At 49.4% G+C, this 18,228-nt stretch overlaps 7 protein-coding genes across 7 annotated transcripts; 3 read left to right on the plus strand and 4 right to left on the minus strand.

Annotated features, from left to right (window-relative positions):
- Positions 1 to 459: 459 nt before the first annotated feature.
- Positions 460 to 1,289, plus strand: FSUBG_180 (trafficking particle complex subunit 6B; the record flags this gene model as incomplete). Its single annotated transcript, XM_036679505.1, has 4 exons — positions 460 to 776; positions 830 to 947; positions 1,002 to 1,091; positions 1,158 to 1,289. 4 exons carry the CDS (start codon positions 460 to 462, stop codon positions 1,287 to 1,289), a joined length of 657 nt encoding a protein of 218 aa, XP_036544318.1.
- Positions 1,290 to 1,664: 375 nt separating this feature from the next.
- Positions 1,665 to 3,148, minus strand: FSUBG_181 (malate dehydrogenase NAD-dependent; the record flags this gene model as incomplete). Its single annotated transcript, XM_036679516.1, has 7 exons — positions 1,665 to 1,805; positions 1,854 to 2,013; positions 2,068 to 2,530; positions 2,638 to 2,725; positions 2,808 to 2,939; positions 2,982 to 3,013; positions 3,136 to 3,148. The coding sequence occupies 7 exons, from the start codon at positions 3,146 to 3,148 to the stop codon at positions 1,665 to 1,667; spliced, it is 1,029 nt and encodes a 342-aa protein (XP_036544319.1).
- A 2,934-nt stretch (positions 3,149 to 6,082) lies between these two features.
- Positions 6,083 to 6,914, minus strand: FSUBG_182 (ribosomal L28e protein; the record flags this gene model as incomplete). Its single annotated transcript, XM_036679526.1, has 5 exons — positions 6,083 to 6,263; positions 6,348 to 6,469; positions 6,544 to 6,567; positions 6,651 to 6,745; positions 6,857 to 6,914. 5 exons carry the CDS (start codon positions 6,912 to 6,914, stop codon positions 6,083 to 6,085), a joined length of 480 nt encoding a protein of 159 aa, XP_036544320.1.
- Positions 6,915 to 7,913: 999 nt separating this feature from the next.
- FSUBG_183 (uncharacterized protein) lies at positions 7,914 to 8,306 on the plus strand (the record flags this gene model as incomplete). The annotated part of the gene is made up of 1 exon (XM_036679537.1): positions 7,914 to 8,306. One exon carries the CDS (start codon positions 7,914 to 7,916, stop codon positions 8,304 to 8,306), a length of 393 nt encoding a protein of 130 aa, XP_036544321.1.
- Positions 8,307 to 9,025: 719 nt separating this feature from the next.
- Positions 9,026 to 10,115, minus strand: FSUBG_184 (C-5 sterol desaturase; the record flags this gene model as incomplete). The annotated part of the gene is made up of 2 exons (XM_036679548.1): positions 9,026 to 9,812; positions 9,859 to 10,115. The coding sequence occupies 2 exons, from the start codon at positions 10,113 to 10,115 to the stop codon at positions 9,026 to 9,028; spliced, it is 1,044 nt and encodes a 347-aa protein (XP_036544322.1).
- A 3,820-nt stretch (positions 10,116 to 13,935) lies between these two features.
- FSUBG_185 (glucose repression regulatory protein TUP1) lies at positions 13,936 to 15,963 on the plus strand (the record flags this gene model as incomplete). Its single annotated transcript, XM_036679559.1, has 4 exons — positions 13,936 to 14,044; positions 14,101 to 14,203; positions 14,263 to 15,217; positions 15,268 to 15,963. The coding sequence occupies 4 exons, from the start codon at positions 13,936 to 13,938 to the stop codon at positions 15,961 to 15,963; spliced, it is 1,863 nt and encodes a 620-aa protein (XP_036544323.1).
- A 505-nt stretch (positions 15,964 to 16,468) lies between these two features.
- FSUBG_186 (ribonuclease mrp subunit rmp1) lies at positions 16,469 to 17,350 on the minus strand (the record flags this gene model as incomplete). Its single annotated transcript, XM_036679570.1, has 2 exons — positions 16,469 to 16,994; positions 17,070 to 17,350. 2 exons carry the CDS (start codon positions 17,348 to 17,350, stop codon positions 16,469 to 16,471), a joined length of 807 nt encoding a protein of 268 aa, XP_036544324.1.
- Between the last annotated feature and the right edge of the window lie 878 nt (positions 17,351 to 18,228).

An 18,228-nucleotide genomic window follows, 5' to 3' on the forward strand; every position in this document is an offset into this window, starting at 1 on the left:
CAGTATATCATACAGACATTTGAATTTCGAATGTCACTCACTTTAATTGATTCCTTTGAGAGGAACCAGCTCCGTAAAGAGACAAAAGTTGGTGGTGGACTGAACTAGAATCGAACTGACTCTGCACCTACACTAAACTTTTTCTAACTTTTCAACTGCCCCGCGCTCTCTACGAAGTACTCTTTCCCTCAATCGAGCCCCGCGTTGTATGGACCCTCCAACCTTTTCAATGACTTATCGTTATCGATAATGCTGACTCAGCGAGTTTGAAAGCTCCCGTCCAATCCAACCAGGAGAGCACTTCGGTGAGCTTGGAAGTACGTATCCCTTTGAGTTCGACGCAAACGACGTCCTTCACTCAACACGTGCACGAGTATTAAATCATATTCCAGATCACACATAGCTCCGACCGTTCTCTGATATAGTTGATCTAAAGTGAAATCTTCCAAGTCGCCCATCATGTCTTTCGAACCCGTCATGCCTCCCTTTAACTCGAGCGATCCATCTGCCAACTTCCTCAGCTCCTCCTGTCTCGACTTTCTCCTTATTGAGCTCGTTCCTATGGCCTACCGCGTAACTCATGAACGAGATTCCATCTCATCAGAATCAAACGGCGCACCCGCCGACACCGCCTCAACTAGCCATGCAGTAAGCTCCAGCACGGCCGGAATAATGGCTGGTACTGCGACAAGGAAGGACGAGGAAGAGGATATGGACGCAGTGCACTATCGTCTTGAGATGCTGGGGTACAGAGTAGGGCAGGGCCTCGTAGAGAGGTGCGCATCGATGTCCGGTGTTCTCTACGCCGTCATGGCTTACATCGTAACAGATTCTCAAGAGACCGACCACGATTCAACGACACACTCGACGTTATCAAATTCCTCTGCAAAGATCTTTGGACGCTGGTGTTTGGCAAGAATATTGACAATCTGAAGACAAATCACAGAGTGCGCTTTCCTTTCTCTGTTCGGTACGAGAACAACACGCTAATATTGAGCCAGGGAGTTTATGTTTTGACCGACAACCTGTTCCGACCCTTCTCGCGCATGAGCACAGAAGCTGGCGGCCAAGCAATTGTTCGCGCACAACCGGTATGGTTTCAGAAAGCCCCAGTCTCTTCATAATATGTGCTTCTATTGACTTGCTACACCCCACAGTTCTTATGGTTCCCTTGCGGTGTCGTACGGGGTGCGTTGGCTGCCCTTGGAATCAACACCAGTGTCCAGGCTGAAATCAACGAGTTGCCGGGTGCCGTGTTCCAGATTAAAACCATACCAAACAAGCCCTGAGGGGTTCGTCTGTCTAGCTATAATACCACGATACCCTTTTCTACCAAGCCTGGGCACAGCACACCAAACATCCAACCAACGAGCAATGAATGCGCAAGAGCTAAATTTCGCCATGGTTTAGACCAATCCTTGACCAAAACTCCAATCATACCTGCAGCAGTCCCCAAGATTCATCAATATCGGGGCTATAAAGACATCGACCGTAAATCATCGCCCGGAACATTTCACAGCCTGCGCAAAGTCATATCATCAGCAATCGCGCTCATGACTCATATTACTATGTCTAGTGCCATAGCTATGGGCTCCTCAGGAGTGTCTTTGCCTGCTCTGGAAGCATCTTACTGGGTATTAGGGAAGATATCAAATTGGGGGTATTCACTTTTGGGGAGGGTTGTGGACAAAGCTGACACCCTTGGAGATGTTGCCCTTGAGGCCCTCGGTAGCCTTGGCCAGAAGAGCCTTCTCCTGCTCGGTAATGCCCTCCAGCGGGTTGGTGGCCTCCTCGGCACCGTTGGGCTATGTAATATTAGCACATATCTAGAAACGAGAAAATCTGCCACTTACGCCGAGCTTAATGGGAACGGAGAAAAAGTCGGTACCAGTCTCCTTGGCGATGGCCTCGCCTCCAGGGATACCAACTCCAGAGATCTTGGGAAGGTAGACGTAGCTAGGCTCAACGAGTCCCTTCTCGCCCTTTACGGCACGGAGAACCTTCTCGGCAAATCTACAGTCATGTTAGTTACTGGGTGGAACAGCGTCAAGTGATCAGGCAACCGACCGGAAACCAGCGTAAGCCATTGACAGAGTGGCGCTGCCAGCACCATCCTTGGCCTTGACGACCTCGTCACCACCGAACTGGACACGGTTCACGAGAGCATCGTACTTGTCCTTAGGGATATCAACGGCAGGCGAGGCCTTGCTGAAAAGAGGGACGATGGTCTCTCCAGAGTGACCACCAATGACGGGGATGGTCAGCTCTTGGGGGTTAGCCCTGCCAGTGATCTCGGCAACGAAGGTCTCGGCACGGACGATGTCGAGGGTGGTGACACCAAATAGACGCTGGGGGTTGAAAACGCCCTTGGCCTTGAGGACCTCAGCAGCGATAGGGACGGTAGAGTTGACGGGGTTGGAGATGACGAGGATGAAGGCCTTGGGGGCGACCTCGGCGGCAACCTCGATGAGACCCTTCACAATGCCAGCATTGATGTTGAAGAGATCGTCACGAGTCATACCAGGCTTGCCTGTGCGGGGGATGTGGTCAGTAGAGTAAAAACTGGGGGAGGGGCTCCGGGGTCGGTCGGACACGCGGGGACCAACGCCGGATGTCCGGGGTAAGAGCTTTACGTACGGGGAATGCCAGCGGGGATGACAATAATGTCGGCGTCCTTGAAAGCCTGCTTAGCGCCATCGTTGGCGGGAAGGTAGCCAGTTGTCTTCTGCAGAGGGTGTGAGCAAATAGTTTGTTTCGGTGGAAGGGAATTATGCATGTTCGACTGGGGAAATCTGGGGTCGACTCACGGCGCGGGAAGAGATGTGGGAGAGATCGGTGGCAACACCGGGGGTGTTGACGACATCGTAAAGAGCGAGCTCGTCGATATGAGGGGATGTCTTAAGGAGAAGAGAAAGAGGCTGTACATCGATCATTGTTAGCTGGTGTAATTTCAAGATATGAGTGACTAAGTTTCAACATACCTGACCAATGCCACCAGAGGCGCCAGCAACAACTATACAAAACGTCAATTATTGCTCTGAGGAGTGCTAAGAGACAATGTCAAGGTGTAGAGAGCGCGAATATCATAGGCAGATGTCAAGATGAAGGGGTGAGTGAGACGGCGCTCGTACGTACCAGCCTTGACCATCTTGACTGATTTTACAGGTATATTGGGATTGAAGGAGGGGTAGTTGCTCTGTTGAGACTTTGGGAAAGAGAGAAAAGATGGTAATGGACGAAGAGCTTGGATGGAAGAGTCAAGATGTGGGAAGAATGAGGAGAGTGGGAGGAGGGTCAAGAAGTGGGAGAGGGTTGAAATAAGTAATGTAGAGGAAGACGGGAGTCTCGAGGGTGCTTAATGCGACACGACGGAGGAGACTGGGCTGCTACTGGCAACCACCTACCACGGCGATACCTGCCGTACTCTACTAAGGTGAGTTAGTTCCAGATACCTACTTACCTACAGGGCAGCTCTCCATACAGTAAGGTACAGGTAGGTACGCCGCTCCATACGGGTACCCTTCAAGCCCGCTGAGACACTCCCGAGCTATTCTAATGGATACGCCTCTTTACCTAGTCCCCTTGCTAAGCCATCATAGCACTTCTCTATTACAGTGCCCGAGTTATTCTCTCCGAGCTGACCGGGAACCTTTACGGCGATTCACGGAGCTGGGCTGGGCTGGCAAATTTACATGTCCGAGATTATCACAGGCGTCTATATTTGCCTCCATCTTTTCTGCCGCAGACATGTGCGACAGCCTAGGTAGGTTGGTGCCAGATGTCGAGCGGGGAAAGCAACAGAAAAGAGCTGTGCAACTGTATGAGAGCTCTGGTGGGGGGTTCCAACTCCATGCAGGCTCAAGGAAACCCCTCCTTGCAAGGGTCAATGGCTATCATCGACAATTGAGGGGCATCATCCACAGTCCAGAACCCACTGCCCATTGCCAGGCCTATTGGACAGTCAAACCAAGAGGAGCGGCATCATCATCTCGCTTCTCTTTCGCCAGCTCTTGATTGCTTATTACCATCTATCACGAGTTTGCATTTTGGATAATTACGTTACTGTCCTGATATCACCCACTGTTTCGGGGGCATTCGATGGTTGCAGGAGGGGCTTTCGTTAATACTCATGATATTTTCTCAGACAGGTAGACTACCTACAAAGGTAGGTAGGTATCTTACATGCCTCCACCATCATGGATTTCTCCTTTCCCTTCACCCATTGATAATTCTCCCCTCTCGCCCGCCCACTTTGACTCGCAATGGCGATCCGCTCCAGTTGTTAGAGACCTGGCGCAATACTTGGCGCAAAGCCTTGCGCTGAGACTGGTGCGCAAGCGCCCTATGCTGCTTTCCTTTCTCTTGTTGGGGGGTCTAGGGGAGGAAAGAAAACTCGGGTCCTTGATCTTAAAGAATAAAACGACTCAGACAGCTTAGGACAAGTTTAGGATATCTTTTGCTGAGTTTATTTTGACACCCCTCGCCCAGGTCTGATATTTTTGCTCCCTGAGGGGGTCCTGCAGATTGACTATAAATTCTGATGGAGAACGACGTACGATAGCAACGGAGCAACGGACAAGCCCTGACCACTTGATGCAACAGATTCCCCATCGCCCGCTACATCGATTGGGTCTTATACCAATCAACAGTGACGGGATGTCAATCTTGTTTTGACAGACTACAGATCCGAGTCTGGTTCTCTTCTGGAACCTGAACCCTCACATCCAGCGTCCCGTGGGGAAGGCCGTCAAGGGACCGATAGTTAGTTATTCCCTGCACCTCCAACTCGACAGCTCTGGACAACTCACCGGGCCTGACCGTCGCAACCCCGACCCAACTCCGGTGAGCACACCAGATCCAAACTCAATTGTCCAACCAAGCTCCACGAGGACAGTCAAGCAAGTCGCTCATGTGAAAGTGTTGGTAATTCTATCGTGTAAACCCCGCGTTGTGTATTACTCGCTCTGTTTCTTCCCTTACTAGGTCTGTAACTTATAAGTGGACAATGCACTCTCGTTACAAGGATTCACTGTTTGCAGAAAATCAACAAACCACTAACTAGATGTTCAAGCCACCAAGATGAGGGGGCGGCTGATCCCTCCCCGTTACCAAATTTGGAAATTTCGTAACGCATCTCTGCAGCCTTGGTGGTTGGTTGTTATTAGCCCACTCACTTTGAGTATGAGCCAAGTCGTTTGAAACATCATCACGAATCTTGATTGACATCTTGTCAAACGAGTTTCGTCTTTTTCCGATACTTCCGTGGATGGTAGCCTCCAGCATCCGGATGTTGATATGCCTCATACCGTATGGCAGCCGGATATTTGTCGTTCAGAAACTGACTTCGGTGGATGACTTGCGTCTATTGCACCAACCATGTTTCATGACCTTCACCATGGTCAGCGTCTGGAGATTGACATGCGTCTAACTCAAGAAAACTAATTCCGGATTGTGGCTACATGAGGTCTTGAGCATCAAAACATTCCGACATATGATCTTATTGTCCAAAACATTGCTCCGAACTTATCCGGGACGGTGACGTCTTGAATCGCATTCATGAGGATCCTCGGCGCCTTGACACTCGGCATGATCCTCGGTATCCCGTGGTACCGAAGTCATGACCCGAATTCTACCGCTTCGCACTTATACATCCAGACAAACATCGTGAGCCTCCACAGATGATCAGAGAACTAGGAAGAGCAGAGCAGACTTTGTTCTAGACCGGCCATGTCAATCATGTATTTAGTTATTGGCTGAGGCTTTTGTTGTGTTACGTCACTGAAGGTATAAACCGCGAAAAGTAGTTCGGTCTTAATGGTTGTTGATATGGCCTACATCATGCTTTCACCAACATACACTTTCTTGTTCTGAGACACAAATTTTGGGTTGCCGGCGATATTTCCAGCGAGATATTCATTCATTTTGAGCTCACTAACTCCAGCAGTGAATGACCCAGAGACCTCGGTTCATGTGCTATTCCCACACTGATCTCTTTTTCATCAGTTGTGGGCTATGCAGCTTGCCTCCCTAGCTTCATGCCCAGCCTTAATCACAATACATTTCTATCTTGGTATTAGACAGCTTAGTTCTCCTCAGCGGCGGCAGCGGCCTTCTTGGCCTTGTTGCCACGGAGCTTCTGCTCGGGCTCGGGCTTGACGGGCTTGTTGGACTTCTTGAGGGCGGAGGCACGCTCAACGGCAGCGGAGCGGAGGTCAGCACGGTAACCGTTCTTGGCAGCCTGGTTGGCGACAGCCTGGTAGGTCCTGTGCGAAAGAATCACAGTCAGCCCAGTTCCGCCAATGTTCAATGTCGAATGACAACGACGATGCGGGCAGTCGAATACTCACTTGCGGTTGCTCTTGGATCCGCTGTAAGAGGTCTTGACAAGGTTCTGGGCGGGCTTGTTGGGCTGAGCCTTCTTGGAGGTGACAACAATAGCACCCTTCTCGCCAGGGGCGATACCGAGGGCCTGTTAATTCGGGTTGTTTAGCATCGTACGTTCATCGAGTCGAGACGTCCTCATCGGGGCTGTTGTGGTCGTACCTTGTCGTTGACGAAACCAGCGTGCTGTGAGATGAGTTAGCGCACACGATCGACCATAACCCCTCGAATATCCAAGAGGCTATCAAAACTCGGGAACAGAATCGTACCTTGCGAGAAGTCTTGTTGGTCAGGTTAAGGGGGTCTCGGGAGAACTGAACACCGCCGTTCTTCTTGCTCTTGGCGGAGAAGCAGTTGTTGTCACCTGCGCGATCGCAAAAACGTTTCAGTAATTGACTTCTTCAATATCAAGGCGCATATCGTAGGCCAAAATTCATATCATATCAGATGAGGAAATCGTCGAAGGGAGACTCACGGACGATCTCCCAGATCAGGTCCGAGGAAATGTTAGAGAGCTCCTGGGCGGTAGACATTGTGAATGGAGGTTTTGGCGTGAAAATTGACCGGGGAGAGTGAAGCTTGAGGTTGTCGTCGTCGAGATATCCAGTTCCAAAGACTATTCACCCAAAGTCGGCGAGAATTGTGCGTAGAGAAATTATGGGGCTCGCCTAGCATGCCAAACAGGGCTAGACACCCACTGGGCTTGCTGGGCCAAAGGGGGCAGGGGGCCGTCGGGCGGGACAAGGGGATGCAATAAAAAAATAGGACCTCTACTCCGTATCATAGGTGACAAAAAGCTTAGGTAAATTTAGTAGAGTTTTAGAGGATCTTAGACTAAGTATTTTTAGCACCTCAGTTTAACGTTAGAAGTCTTCTTACACCTAGAGGCGGGAGTATCGAAAGACTGGGCCAGAGTGTCAGTGGGTAAATTCATTGGAACAGAGTTGAGAGGCGAATGGTTGATACGACCGACCCCTGATGTCATACAATAAGACATTCAAAGCTCATTCCCATCTATTATAAGGAAGGGCACATTGCTCGGCTCAGTGATTGAAAACTACCATATTACAGCGTATGCCTCTATCTCCTGTAACAACTTCAGAACCAACTTGCGTGTCCTTGTGCCTGTAGCGGCTGTGCCAAGCCAGGAAACGCGTGGCTTAATTGATTGGGAGAGGGAGCCCGTGGCCTCGCAAACAGAGTCACGTCAGCACTTTCATTCCTGAGACAAAGCGAAGGAGGCTCGTCTTTTCACTTTTATTGCTGGACTTCAACTTGCACTTATTCAAATGCGGGCGAGAAATATCAACCACGACTAATAAACTCTGCACTTGCGAGTTTTTATAGTCCGTTTCTTACCAGAGACGGGCTTCCTATTTATCATGCAACTTTGAAATTCTATTCTCTTTAATACGCCTGCGACTTGGCCGTTCCTCTCTTTTGTACCCCGATCGTATCGTTGCGTTGCACATAAATCTGTCGATCTACCTCCACTACCAATCATCTTTCTCTTTAATACAAACTCGCCCAGCATGTCATATCTTCTCTACTCGATCTCCTTCTTCGCCCTCATCCTCGGCACAGTTCTCTTCTTCACCCGCGCCCACTGGATCCCCCACGTCCAACATCTACGACCCAGACTCCCTGGCGCAGACTACATCTACTCGCGACTCCCGAACAGTTTCGCAGGCGATATCGAGGCCGGCCTTTCCAGCAATACATTCGATCTCTCTGGAAATGTCGAGTCAGGCGATTCGCGCGCTGGTCTTGACGATGCGGCCAAGGCCGAGGTTCTCTCTATCATGAAGAAAAGAAGGATGAACTTTGACCAGGCGAGGAAGGTCTACATGGAGAACCGGTTCAAGGCCAACGGTATTGGCGCTGATGGATTACCGAGGGATCCGAAGTTCGTGAGCTTCTCATAAGAGCTCCATGAGCATGCGAAGTACTCGACGAGAAACGTAGCGCATCACGACGCCACTCGACTACGAATTCTACTCTCCGCTTATATTACTATTCCTCCTCTACAAAGCTCGATGCTTCCGCATCATTTAAAAACTACGCCATGTCGAAGCGATAGATGGCTTGGCTCGAAACACTTTTTACGTTGGCACACCAGATGCAATTTCCTATACCTATTCAAGTCTTTTTTTGGTTTCCCTGATTTGTTATGCGATTTCCTTATTCCTCTATGTTTCGGCAGCGTTTGTTGGATTGCTCAATAAAGCATTTGATATCAGCAGCCTGCACTCATCATATATGATCTGCAAGGCAAGGAGTTAAGGTGGGATGCGAAATGGTTATTATTAACTGAGTAGGCTCTGTCTGCCCAGTCAGCTATTGTACTTTTCTTATCTGCCAGTACTAAATATGCAATCGATGAATTCATCATATCATCGTGATCTCCGCCAAACGCCGTCAGTGAGTGAATACCCATACAAAGGTCGAAATCTATATACAAAGAAAGCCCGATGCTAGGCCGGGGGATGGGTAACATTGTCAACTGGCAAGTTCATTTACTGACACTTAGTGACAAGTGCCAGTTCTGCTAATGAGAACGCCCCAGATTTGGTCCTGATGCGAAGATTTGACCAAATCCAGTTTGACAGAAATTAGTGATGGACTTTTGGGCTTGCCAGAACATCTATTGAGTCTTCTTGGTGCTAGACGAACCGTATGTACGGTTGTCCTTACCTTCGATCTCTTCAATAAGCTCATCGACCTTCTCAATCTCCTTCTTCCATCGACCCTCTGACATCTTCATATTACGCTCGAACATCCACTGCTCAGGCATGAGATATGTGCCACCCATGCGGTCAAAGCCAGTGAAGAACTGGCCGTAATTGACCTCAAAGCGAGAGTGGTGGAGAGAGTGGCAAGCAGCGCCGTTGACAACGGGGTTGTTGGTGAGGTACTCGCCATCGTGGATCATGACAGACCAGAGATTCACGAACACGAAGAGCGCCACATATGCCATCTTCTGGAGCGGGAAGATAAAGGGGAAGATGTGATATGGCAATGACTGGGTGAAGCCATCAAGAGGGTGGAAAGCATGGCTAGCAAAGGGCGTAGGCATGATCCACTTGTGGTGAAGCTTGTGCAGGTACTTGTAGACCAGGCGGTGGTGAAGCCAGCGATGGGCCCAGTAGATGCAGAAGTCGGTGAAGAGGAGGAAGAGCGGGAACTGAAAGAAGTCGTACCAGAGCCCGGGTCCATCTTCGGTGGTGTCGTAGAGTTTCCCGTATCCACGCACTTCAAGGAGGAAGAAGGGTGCCGTGATGATGGCCATGACAGGCATGGCCTTGTTGGCTGCAATGATTTCAAGGCGGACTTGGTTCTTGATGAAGCGGGGATGGTCGAATGTTCGCTTGTCGAAGATGAAGATGTATGAGAGTGTCGCGACGATGAAGTAGACGAGAAGCCCAAAGATCCTAAAGCTTGTTAGCTGAATCCATCAATCTCAGAATGATGACTGACCAAGTGATAAGATATAGAGTCAGAGCTTGTCGAAGAGGATTGTCACGATCCCAAGCGCTCATATATGCCTCCTCTGCTGGCTCAAGAGTGATGAATTGAGTGGCCGGCCTGTAAGTCCATGTTGAGAAGGCTTTGGCCGACGTATCTGTCGAATTTGAGGGCGACGGGAAATCATAAGGAGCCGGGGGCTTTGGATGGAAGTAGGCGTATGCGTAATCAGCGATAAATGTATCGACGACCTCTAGAACGACGTCCATGATCGGCAATTGGGTTTGTTGCAAAGTTATAAAGCCGCGGGCAGATAAATGAGTGGACTTGTATAAGTCAAGTACCGGGCGAAGACTGGTGTAAGTGACTTAAGGGAAACACCACGAACTCGGGTTAAGAGTCAACCAAGCGGAACAAATAATTACTGGGAACCCCCTACAAAACACAATGATCTGGAAAACCAACTCTATTCACGGAAGGGGCTTCGTCTTCTTTATCAATGAATCGACCAAGGTAAAGGAAATCACATTGTCTGATACTACAAGGGTCCATCGGCGGCTTGCGAGGCGGGGCCGTTATTTCTGTCAGGGATGCAAAGACAGGTGGAGTTCTGGAAAGGGTCTTTAGAGCTCGGTTGAGCCAATTGGGAGGCTTGGAAGTGAGAGCTTCTAGATTTATCTTATGATGTAGGACGTACGAGAAGAGGAGCTCCTAGTGACTTTGACGAACAAGAAGGGGTCTTTGCCATTGAAGTCAATTGATGCGCTGCATACGTGTGAAGGGATATTCAAAACATGGAATTCTCGACAGAATGTAAATACGAATACAGAAACCTCTACAGTTCTCATTGGAGAATTCTTATGCTCGAGATGAGATTCGTCAAGTACCGGGGCCAGTAACGGTCGTCTTTGAATGAGAATCGCATGATGAGCTCCGAACGAGCCCGGGCGAGCAATAGCTCTGTTCAGCGCTATTTCAGTACCTCATCAACCACCAGAAAACAAAATAAACAAGGGTTAATGTCGCTTCAGCCTTCTTGTGTTGATTGAAGTGGTCTGTTCCGGCTTCTCAGAGCCCGAGTGCTCGTGAACCAATTAGCTTTTACAATTGGGATTGATGTTCCACTCTGGATCGAGGACCATTTATTTTCCGATATCACGAAGACGAGATATCGAACGATTCAGCTCTGGGTAGTTCAGCCTTAATAAAAGGGGAAGTTGTCAAGCAATGGGATGCAATAAAACTTACTGTGTAGGACCTCTATCCTAGGTAATAAAAAGCCTTAGGTAAACTTAGGTAAATTTAGTAAAGTTTTAAAGGATCTTAGACTAAGTATTTTTAGCACCTTAGTTTAACGTTAGAAGCCTTTTTACACCCTGAGGTCAAGGTATATCTTTACCGCAACACTACCTACCTACGCTGCGACATCATGCTGATATTGTGAGAGTTTGATATACTGAGCGAATCAATATAGTGTGGTTTTCACTGCGCAATGGTTCTAGGGTTTATTCTGAACTAAGGCCTCATGGCACTGCACAAGAGGAATTTTACAGTCAATATGTCATACATATTCGACATCGCAATTCTATCCATCGCGTGTACTGTACTTTGTCGTTTTCATCTGAATACATGAAGTCAAGATCATGGTTCGACAATGCATTGTCGATTCATCTATACAGCGCGGAGATACGGAAACGAATACGTCGGGGAAACCCTGGAAATATCATACAGCGACGAAAATGAACTGACGTCTTCTGATGCTGACTTTGGACCCCTAACCCACGGATTTCGGGTATAAGAGGGATTAGCTATCCTTGAACTGGCCTGACAGCCCTTGTTTCAGTGGTTTGGGGATCATGCTTTCTGGCTACCCTATATCTTTCATCATCGTTCATTGCGCAAACCCTTTGAACTGTATATACGCATAATCCTATCGCCTCGAAAGTTTGCTCTACGTCAGTGACTTTCATCTGTACTTCGTCGGGCAGCTTTCGTTTTATATCTATGATTAAGTGCATGGGGGAACTCAACTTGGAGTTTTCTTTTCGACAACTGGAAAACATGACAACAAAGAGACGATGAATAGCAATCTGGTATGTTACAGTCTAGCTCATATAAAGTAAGTACCTAATTAAGTGCGAACATATCGGGTTTCTGTGAGTACCTACCGAGGTATCCGACCCCGCAGACGGGTTAAGGATGATGACAAAGGCCAGCTGCGCAATACTTGATCTCTCCCGAGTCAGATACTCAAGCCTTATCACCATTTTCTCACCTGTTGTGAGTCGTGTGTCGCCCACCAACCTTTCTGGTAAGAACAAAAATACCCGAATATGGTGACGTTACTCGACTAAACAGAACGAATGAGCCTTCGAATATGAATCTTGATGCCACTCACGGTTCTCTGTCATCCACTCGCAACTCATCATTTCTGACAATGACAGACGATAGATGATGTTCGCGAGAGGATGAGGTATGTGGCACCAGTCACCTTCCATTAAATGTCGCACACAATGTCACACAAAACTGGCCAAATCCGACGAGACTTGCCTGTCACTTCCGTTTTGTGTACGTGAAGGTGGCGCGGCTCTGTTGTGTTCAGTGGTGCTGTGCTGTGATGTGTTGTGTTGTCACAGATGCAAGCAAGGTCTGCAGATGTTAGACACAGGAGTACAGTCCACTCCTCGTAACTCGATTGGCTCGGAGGAAGCATCTTCGAGCTAAGGGACAGCATGTATGTGGTGGGAAAGGGTTGTTGTGAGGAGAGAGCTAAACTTATTTTAACTTGCATGGTTCTCCAGTTGTTGCCATCAACAATAATTGACTTCCCACCGACTCCAGAAACTCGAGCCTTTGGCAACAGCATGATCTGCGCCACGATAAGCTCTCCGGCTTCACTGTCACAAACTCAGTTTACGATGGAGAATTGACGTTGGTATGAACGATCCGCAAAATTAATGATCAGGGCAAGGGTAGTAGCCTCGGCCAAAGATCCGAGAATGATACCAATCATGGTCCAAGTAAGAGTTCACGTAATATGTATCCATGCATTAAAGCCAAACAAACCCCCCTTTGCCTGCCCGTTCACACGTCCCCATCAGCAATCGAGTTTCTCGTGAGACTGGAGGAGTCCGCTTCTAATAAACATTCTGGGATCTGTGGCGTAGTGTAGTGTTCGTCTTGCTGCAGCGTGGCACTTCTCAAAGTGCCAAGGGTAGGTTTGTGACAGGGAGGGGGAGCACGAGGGAAAAGGGCGTGCGCTAACTAACTACCCGTCTTAGACTGTCGTCAGAGAGAAAAAAAAGAAACAGGGTGTCACAGCGTCAGGCTAAAGGGCCAAAAACCGTAATGAGAAGACAGTCGAAGGGGGACTTCAAGGGGAGGCGTTGAGGCTTTGAGGCGTTGCAAGGTGTATTTCTAGCAAACTACTATACCTAACCAATGCAGCCACAGGGCAGCCCCGCCCAAATGGAGCCAGCAGATTGCCCCGGACCGCCTAGCACCCACCTGGCTCAGAGGGTGGGGACCCACTTGGAGGCTAGCCGCTAGAGGCTGATATCTACTAAGGTACCCATGCACTACGTCCATGCTTTGGTCGGGTTCTTGCTTCAGCACCACTCGCTTCCGTTTCCTCCTCGGCCAGGCCTCGTCTTTTTTTCTCCCTCTTACTCTTCCATCAAAACATCATCACAATTAATCACCTTTTACCCGAACCGTCGACAACTGCCCAACCCCGTCGGCGCATATCATATCCTACGACTATCTGAGCTGGCCCTTGCTCATCAAGGGCGTCTCCACGCTTCGATTTCATCGGCACCTGTCCAGTTCGCGTTCCTTGGTTCGCGTCTGTAATTAGTTGCCTTGCGTCGGTAGCCAACGCCAATATCCTTAATCAATCTTGACTTGGTACTCAGCCTCGCGCGCCAACTCCTCGACGACGCCGAATACACGAAGCGTAGCGCGATAAACAATTTCATTTATCGTCCACCTCACCGCAATTGACTGTCGTCTCAACGAGCCTCGTTTCTCGAGCTACTTACTCATCGCTGAGACCCGCCTTGCGCAATGTCGATGTATCCGCATCGCGCCATGGGGGGCGGCCCCCAAGGCAATTCCACTCGGCTGAACGAGTTGCTCGAACAGATTAGGGTCGAGTTTGATACTCAGATGCGCGCGACGGAAAACTACGAGCATCAGAGTATGTCCACTACTCGTACGGCGATAGCTCATATCGCGTTATCTCCTTCACCCCAGCTAACACATTTGTATCTTTAGTTGCCGCGCAAGTCAGTGAAATGCAACTGGTTCGTGAAAAGGTCTATCAGATGGAGCAGACTCATCTCAGCCTTAAGCAGAAGTAAGCCGATCTTTTCGCGCCATTAGTTTCTATATCCCCGTTAACCTCCCGAATCACAGATATGAAGATGAGATCAGTGCTCTGCGACACCAACTCGAGGCTGCTCGAAAGGGAGGCATCCAGCCTGGCATTCCCGGCCCGCCTCAACATGCAGCTCCCTCCCAGCAGCCTCCTTCTATCGCTCCTGGCAATGGTCTTTTTAGCGGCATCATGGCTGGCGGTAGCCAGGGAGGTCTCGTCCCCCCTCAGCCAGGCCAGCAGCAGGGTCAGCAGGGCCAACCCCAGGGTGCACAACAGCAGCAGCAAACGCAGCAGGGACATGCCCCTCCTCAGGAGCAGCCGCTGGGACCTCAGCACCAAATGGGCCAAGGGCCTCCTGGACTTCCCGTCCCTCCTCCTCACCCCAACGCGCAGCAAGCACCTTACTCTCAGAACTATCCTCCGGGCCCCGTTTCCAATGGGATGGGCCCCCAGCCGCAGAGCACCGCCTCTCCCGGCCCCGGTAGAAGGGGCATCGGTCGTCCACCAGGTGCCGTCGGACCTGCTACACCCCAGGTTAACACCCCCGTGCCTTACCCTGGAAATGCAGCCTCCCCTCAAGTCAGCCATCCAACTCCCGAACACGGTCGAATGGGAGGCCCACATGCCCCTGCCGTTGGCAACGCTCTTGGAGACCTTGAAGTTGACTCAGTGGCCCCTCATAATAAGAAGACTGGGCAGGATTGGTATGCTATTTTCAACCCTCAGGTCCAGCGTGTTCTGGATGTGGACCTCGTCCACTCTCTCAACCACGAAAGTGTTGTGTGCTGTGTCAGGTTCAGTCATGATGGCAAGTATGTTGCAACTGGTTGCAATAGATCTGCCCAAATCTTTGATGTTCAGACTGGTGAAAAGGTTTGCGTGCTCGAGGACCATAATGCCTCTGATATGAGCGCCGATCTCTACATTCGCAGTGTCTGCTTTAGTCCCGATGGTCGCTATCTGGCTACTGGTGCTGAAGACAAGTTGATTCGAGTAAGTTGTGTCAGAAACGTAAAATATTTTAACCTACTAATCTTGGTCAGGTATGGGATATCCAAACTCGAACCATTCGAAATCACTTTTCTGGTCACGAGCAAGATATTTATTCGCTCGACTTTGCTCGTGATGGTCGAACAATTGCCTCAGGCAGTGGCGATAGAACTGTACGCCTGTGGGATATTGAACAAGGCACAAACACTCTCACTCTGACAATAGAGGATGGCGTCACGACTGTCGCCATCTCTCCCGATACCCAATTCGTCGCTGCAGGCTCACTCGACAAGAGTGTACGTGTATGGGACATCCATTCCGGCTTCCTTGTCGAGCGTCTGGAAGGACCTGATGGTCACAAGGATAGTGTCTACTCGGTTGCCTTCTCACCCAACGGTAAGGACCTGGTTTCTGGCAGTCTCGATAGGACTATCAAGATGTGGGAGCTCAGCGCCCCTCGTCAAGGAAATCAGCCTGGCCCCAAGGGTGGCAAGTGCGTCAAAACCTTCGAGGGTCACCGCGATTTCGTTTTATCAGTTGCTCTCACCCCCGAGGCCAACTGGGTACTTTCTGGCTCCAAGGATCGTGGAGTCCAGTTCTGGGACCCTAGAACGGGTACGACGCAACTCATGCTGCAGGGACATAAGAACTCCGTTATCAGCGTTGCACCTAGCCCACAAGGACGATACTTTGCCACTGGCTCTGGCGACATGAAGGCTCGTATCTGGTCTTACCGTCCCTATTCCTGACTAAACAAGGAACCGGCTCAATGGGTTGCTTTTTAGATGCTGTGCCTAGAGAAGGATATGGGTACGAACAAGGGCGAACTGGTACACGACGGAGAAAAAGTGATGTGCTTGGCGGCGGTGGCTGTACTGGGACGGATATCTTTGAGGGGAAGCATTCTGCTTTTCACGTGGTGGCTAAACAGAGTGAGCGACAGAAATTCTTGTTACTTGGATATCGGATACAGGAATCAAGCTCCATACGCTCAACTTACGGCGCGAAGCATGATCTTCCAAAGAGGCGCACAGGGTACGGGGAATTTGGAGAGCAGGATGAACGTAGAGTGGACCATACCTACTCGTTTGCACTTTTTTTGTTTCTAATTTTGCAGTGTGTTGTAATGAAAATCACCAGTCCTCGAAACAGTTTGCTGTATTTGTAGTGGTTGCCGACATGGTTATTGTTCGTTACATGTATTCGAAGCCGTATATAACCCGAACTGTGTATGTATAGTAAATGACATTATCGTTACAGAGAGTCGAAGAGGCTGGAAAATGCGTCGCCTTTCTTCTTTTTCTTTTTGGGCTTATCTGCTGCAGTGCCATTGCTCGATGAAAGAGAGCCGAAGAGACTAGACAATTCATCGCTATTTTTCGTTTTCTTTCTTGGTTTTTCTATGGTGACACTTTTGGACGGAATCCTCTTGGTATCTGTATGTGTCGTTTTGGTCTCACACTCTTTCAACTTGAGGTCTTTCGAGCGGGAGTCTGCTTTCGATACTGCTTTCGATTTCTTCTGGTTTGACAGAAGCTCATCACGCGAAATGGCTACGCCCAAGTCCACTCCGGCATTAGATGCATCGTCCGTTCCTAAATCCGAAGTCTTATGCTTGCTTGGCTCCGAAGGCGTTGGCTTTGTACTAGTCGATATTGGAGGGTTGTGGTCGTGGTCAGGGACGAGTTGGGAGAGTATAGTATTGGTTCGAGCAAGAACTGAGAGGAGGAGCAGTCCGAGAGGCGCATACTGGTTATCAGCTGCAAGTTGGGAGAAAGTGCTGTGCGTAGAATAAACATGCGATTAGCTTCCTATCTAAAAGGTTGGAGGACGTGCTAGCAGGTCGTTGACTTACACAAAGGCGCCAGGAACTACATGGCGCATCATCCATTTTGCGCGCACAAGAGCAGGATGAACATCACGCTTGACACCGCCAGATTTGACCTTTCTAGGACGTGAGTTGAGGTCGTTGATAAGATTACGGACTGCGCGGCGCAGTATAGAGAAGGAGGACCACCAGTGCGTAGAAGAATGCTGGTTCTTGTGACGATGGGCGAAACCGTTGAGGATAGGGATGAGAGGCGCGAGGGAGTCGCTGGTTGTTGCTAAGAGGGCGGCATCGGGAGGAGTTGTCATGATGGAGGTGGATGATGTGTGAGCATTATTGATAATAGATCCGGGAGAGAGATTGTGTAAGTCCGAGATTCGGCCGAAAGATTCACTAATATGATTTCGAATATGGAGAGTGACGTTTGAATTTGTTATAGAGATGGATGGACGAAGTTGAGAGGCCAGGGCAACTTTTAGTTGCGATAAGATAAGAAAGATCTGAGTTTACCAAGGTAGCACCACGGAAGAAATAGGCAGGTAAGGTAGGTAGGTAGGCAGGTAGTGATCTGATCCACGGTCGAATTATGATTTCTGCGAAAGAGTCTAATCCAATGCCATTTGTCAATCGCATATGCTTGAATTTTAATCCTATTCTTGCGCATACCTAGTTTTGTTGTTCTGACCTACCTAGGTACGTAGCATGCTGTAGGTTGGAATAAGGTGAGGTGAGATCAGTTGATGCGTTAGGTGTAGTATGTATGAATGGGAGGTGCATTCAACCTGGTTCCTGCTGTGGTTTACATTGGCAATGCATGGACGTAATGTAACATGAGACAGAACAAGATCGACGCTGTATCTCTATTATTCCTCTTTCAAATAACATGGACAATCAGCAAAATATGACAGGACGTGACATGACATGACATGGCCCTACAACATCTGCGCCCGCAGACAACGACTTGCAGACAGTCTCTTACATATTAGTTATTGCTTTGGATCTGGTCTCGTGAGCCCCCAGCACATTTCTCCACCATCGAGCGTCGAGCGTCCACCACCCCATACCCAAAACGAAGCCATATCCCGTCAAGCCTGTTAGAGCTGCACAGAAGTTGAATTACAGGTGGGGTTCAGTGCCACGACGATGTCTCTGCGACTGCACTCTAGCGGGTACAACCGCCAACCCT

Source organism: Fusarium subglutinans (assembly GCF_013396075.1).
Source record: "Fusarium subglutinans strain NRRL 66333 chromosome Unknown NRRL66333_c0000001, whole genome shotgun sequence".
NCBI classification, from domain to species: Eukaryota; Fungi; Ascomycota; class Sordariomycetes; order Hypocreales; family Nectriaceae; genus Fusarium; species Fusarium subglutinans.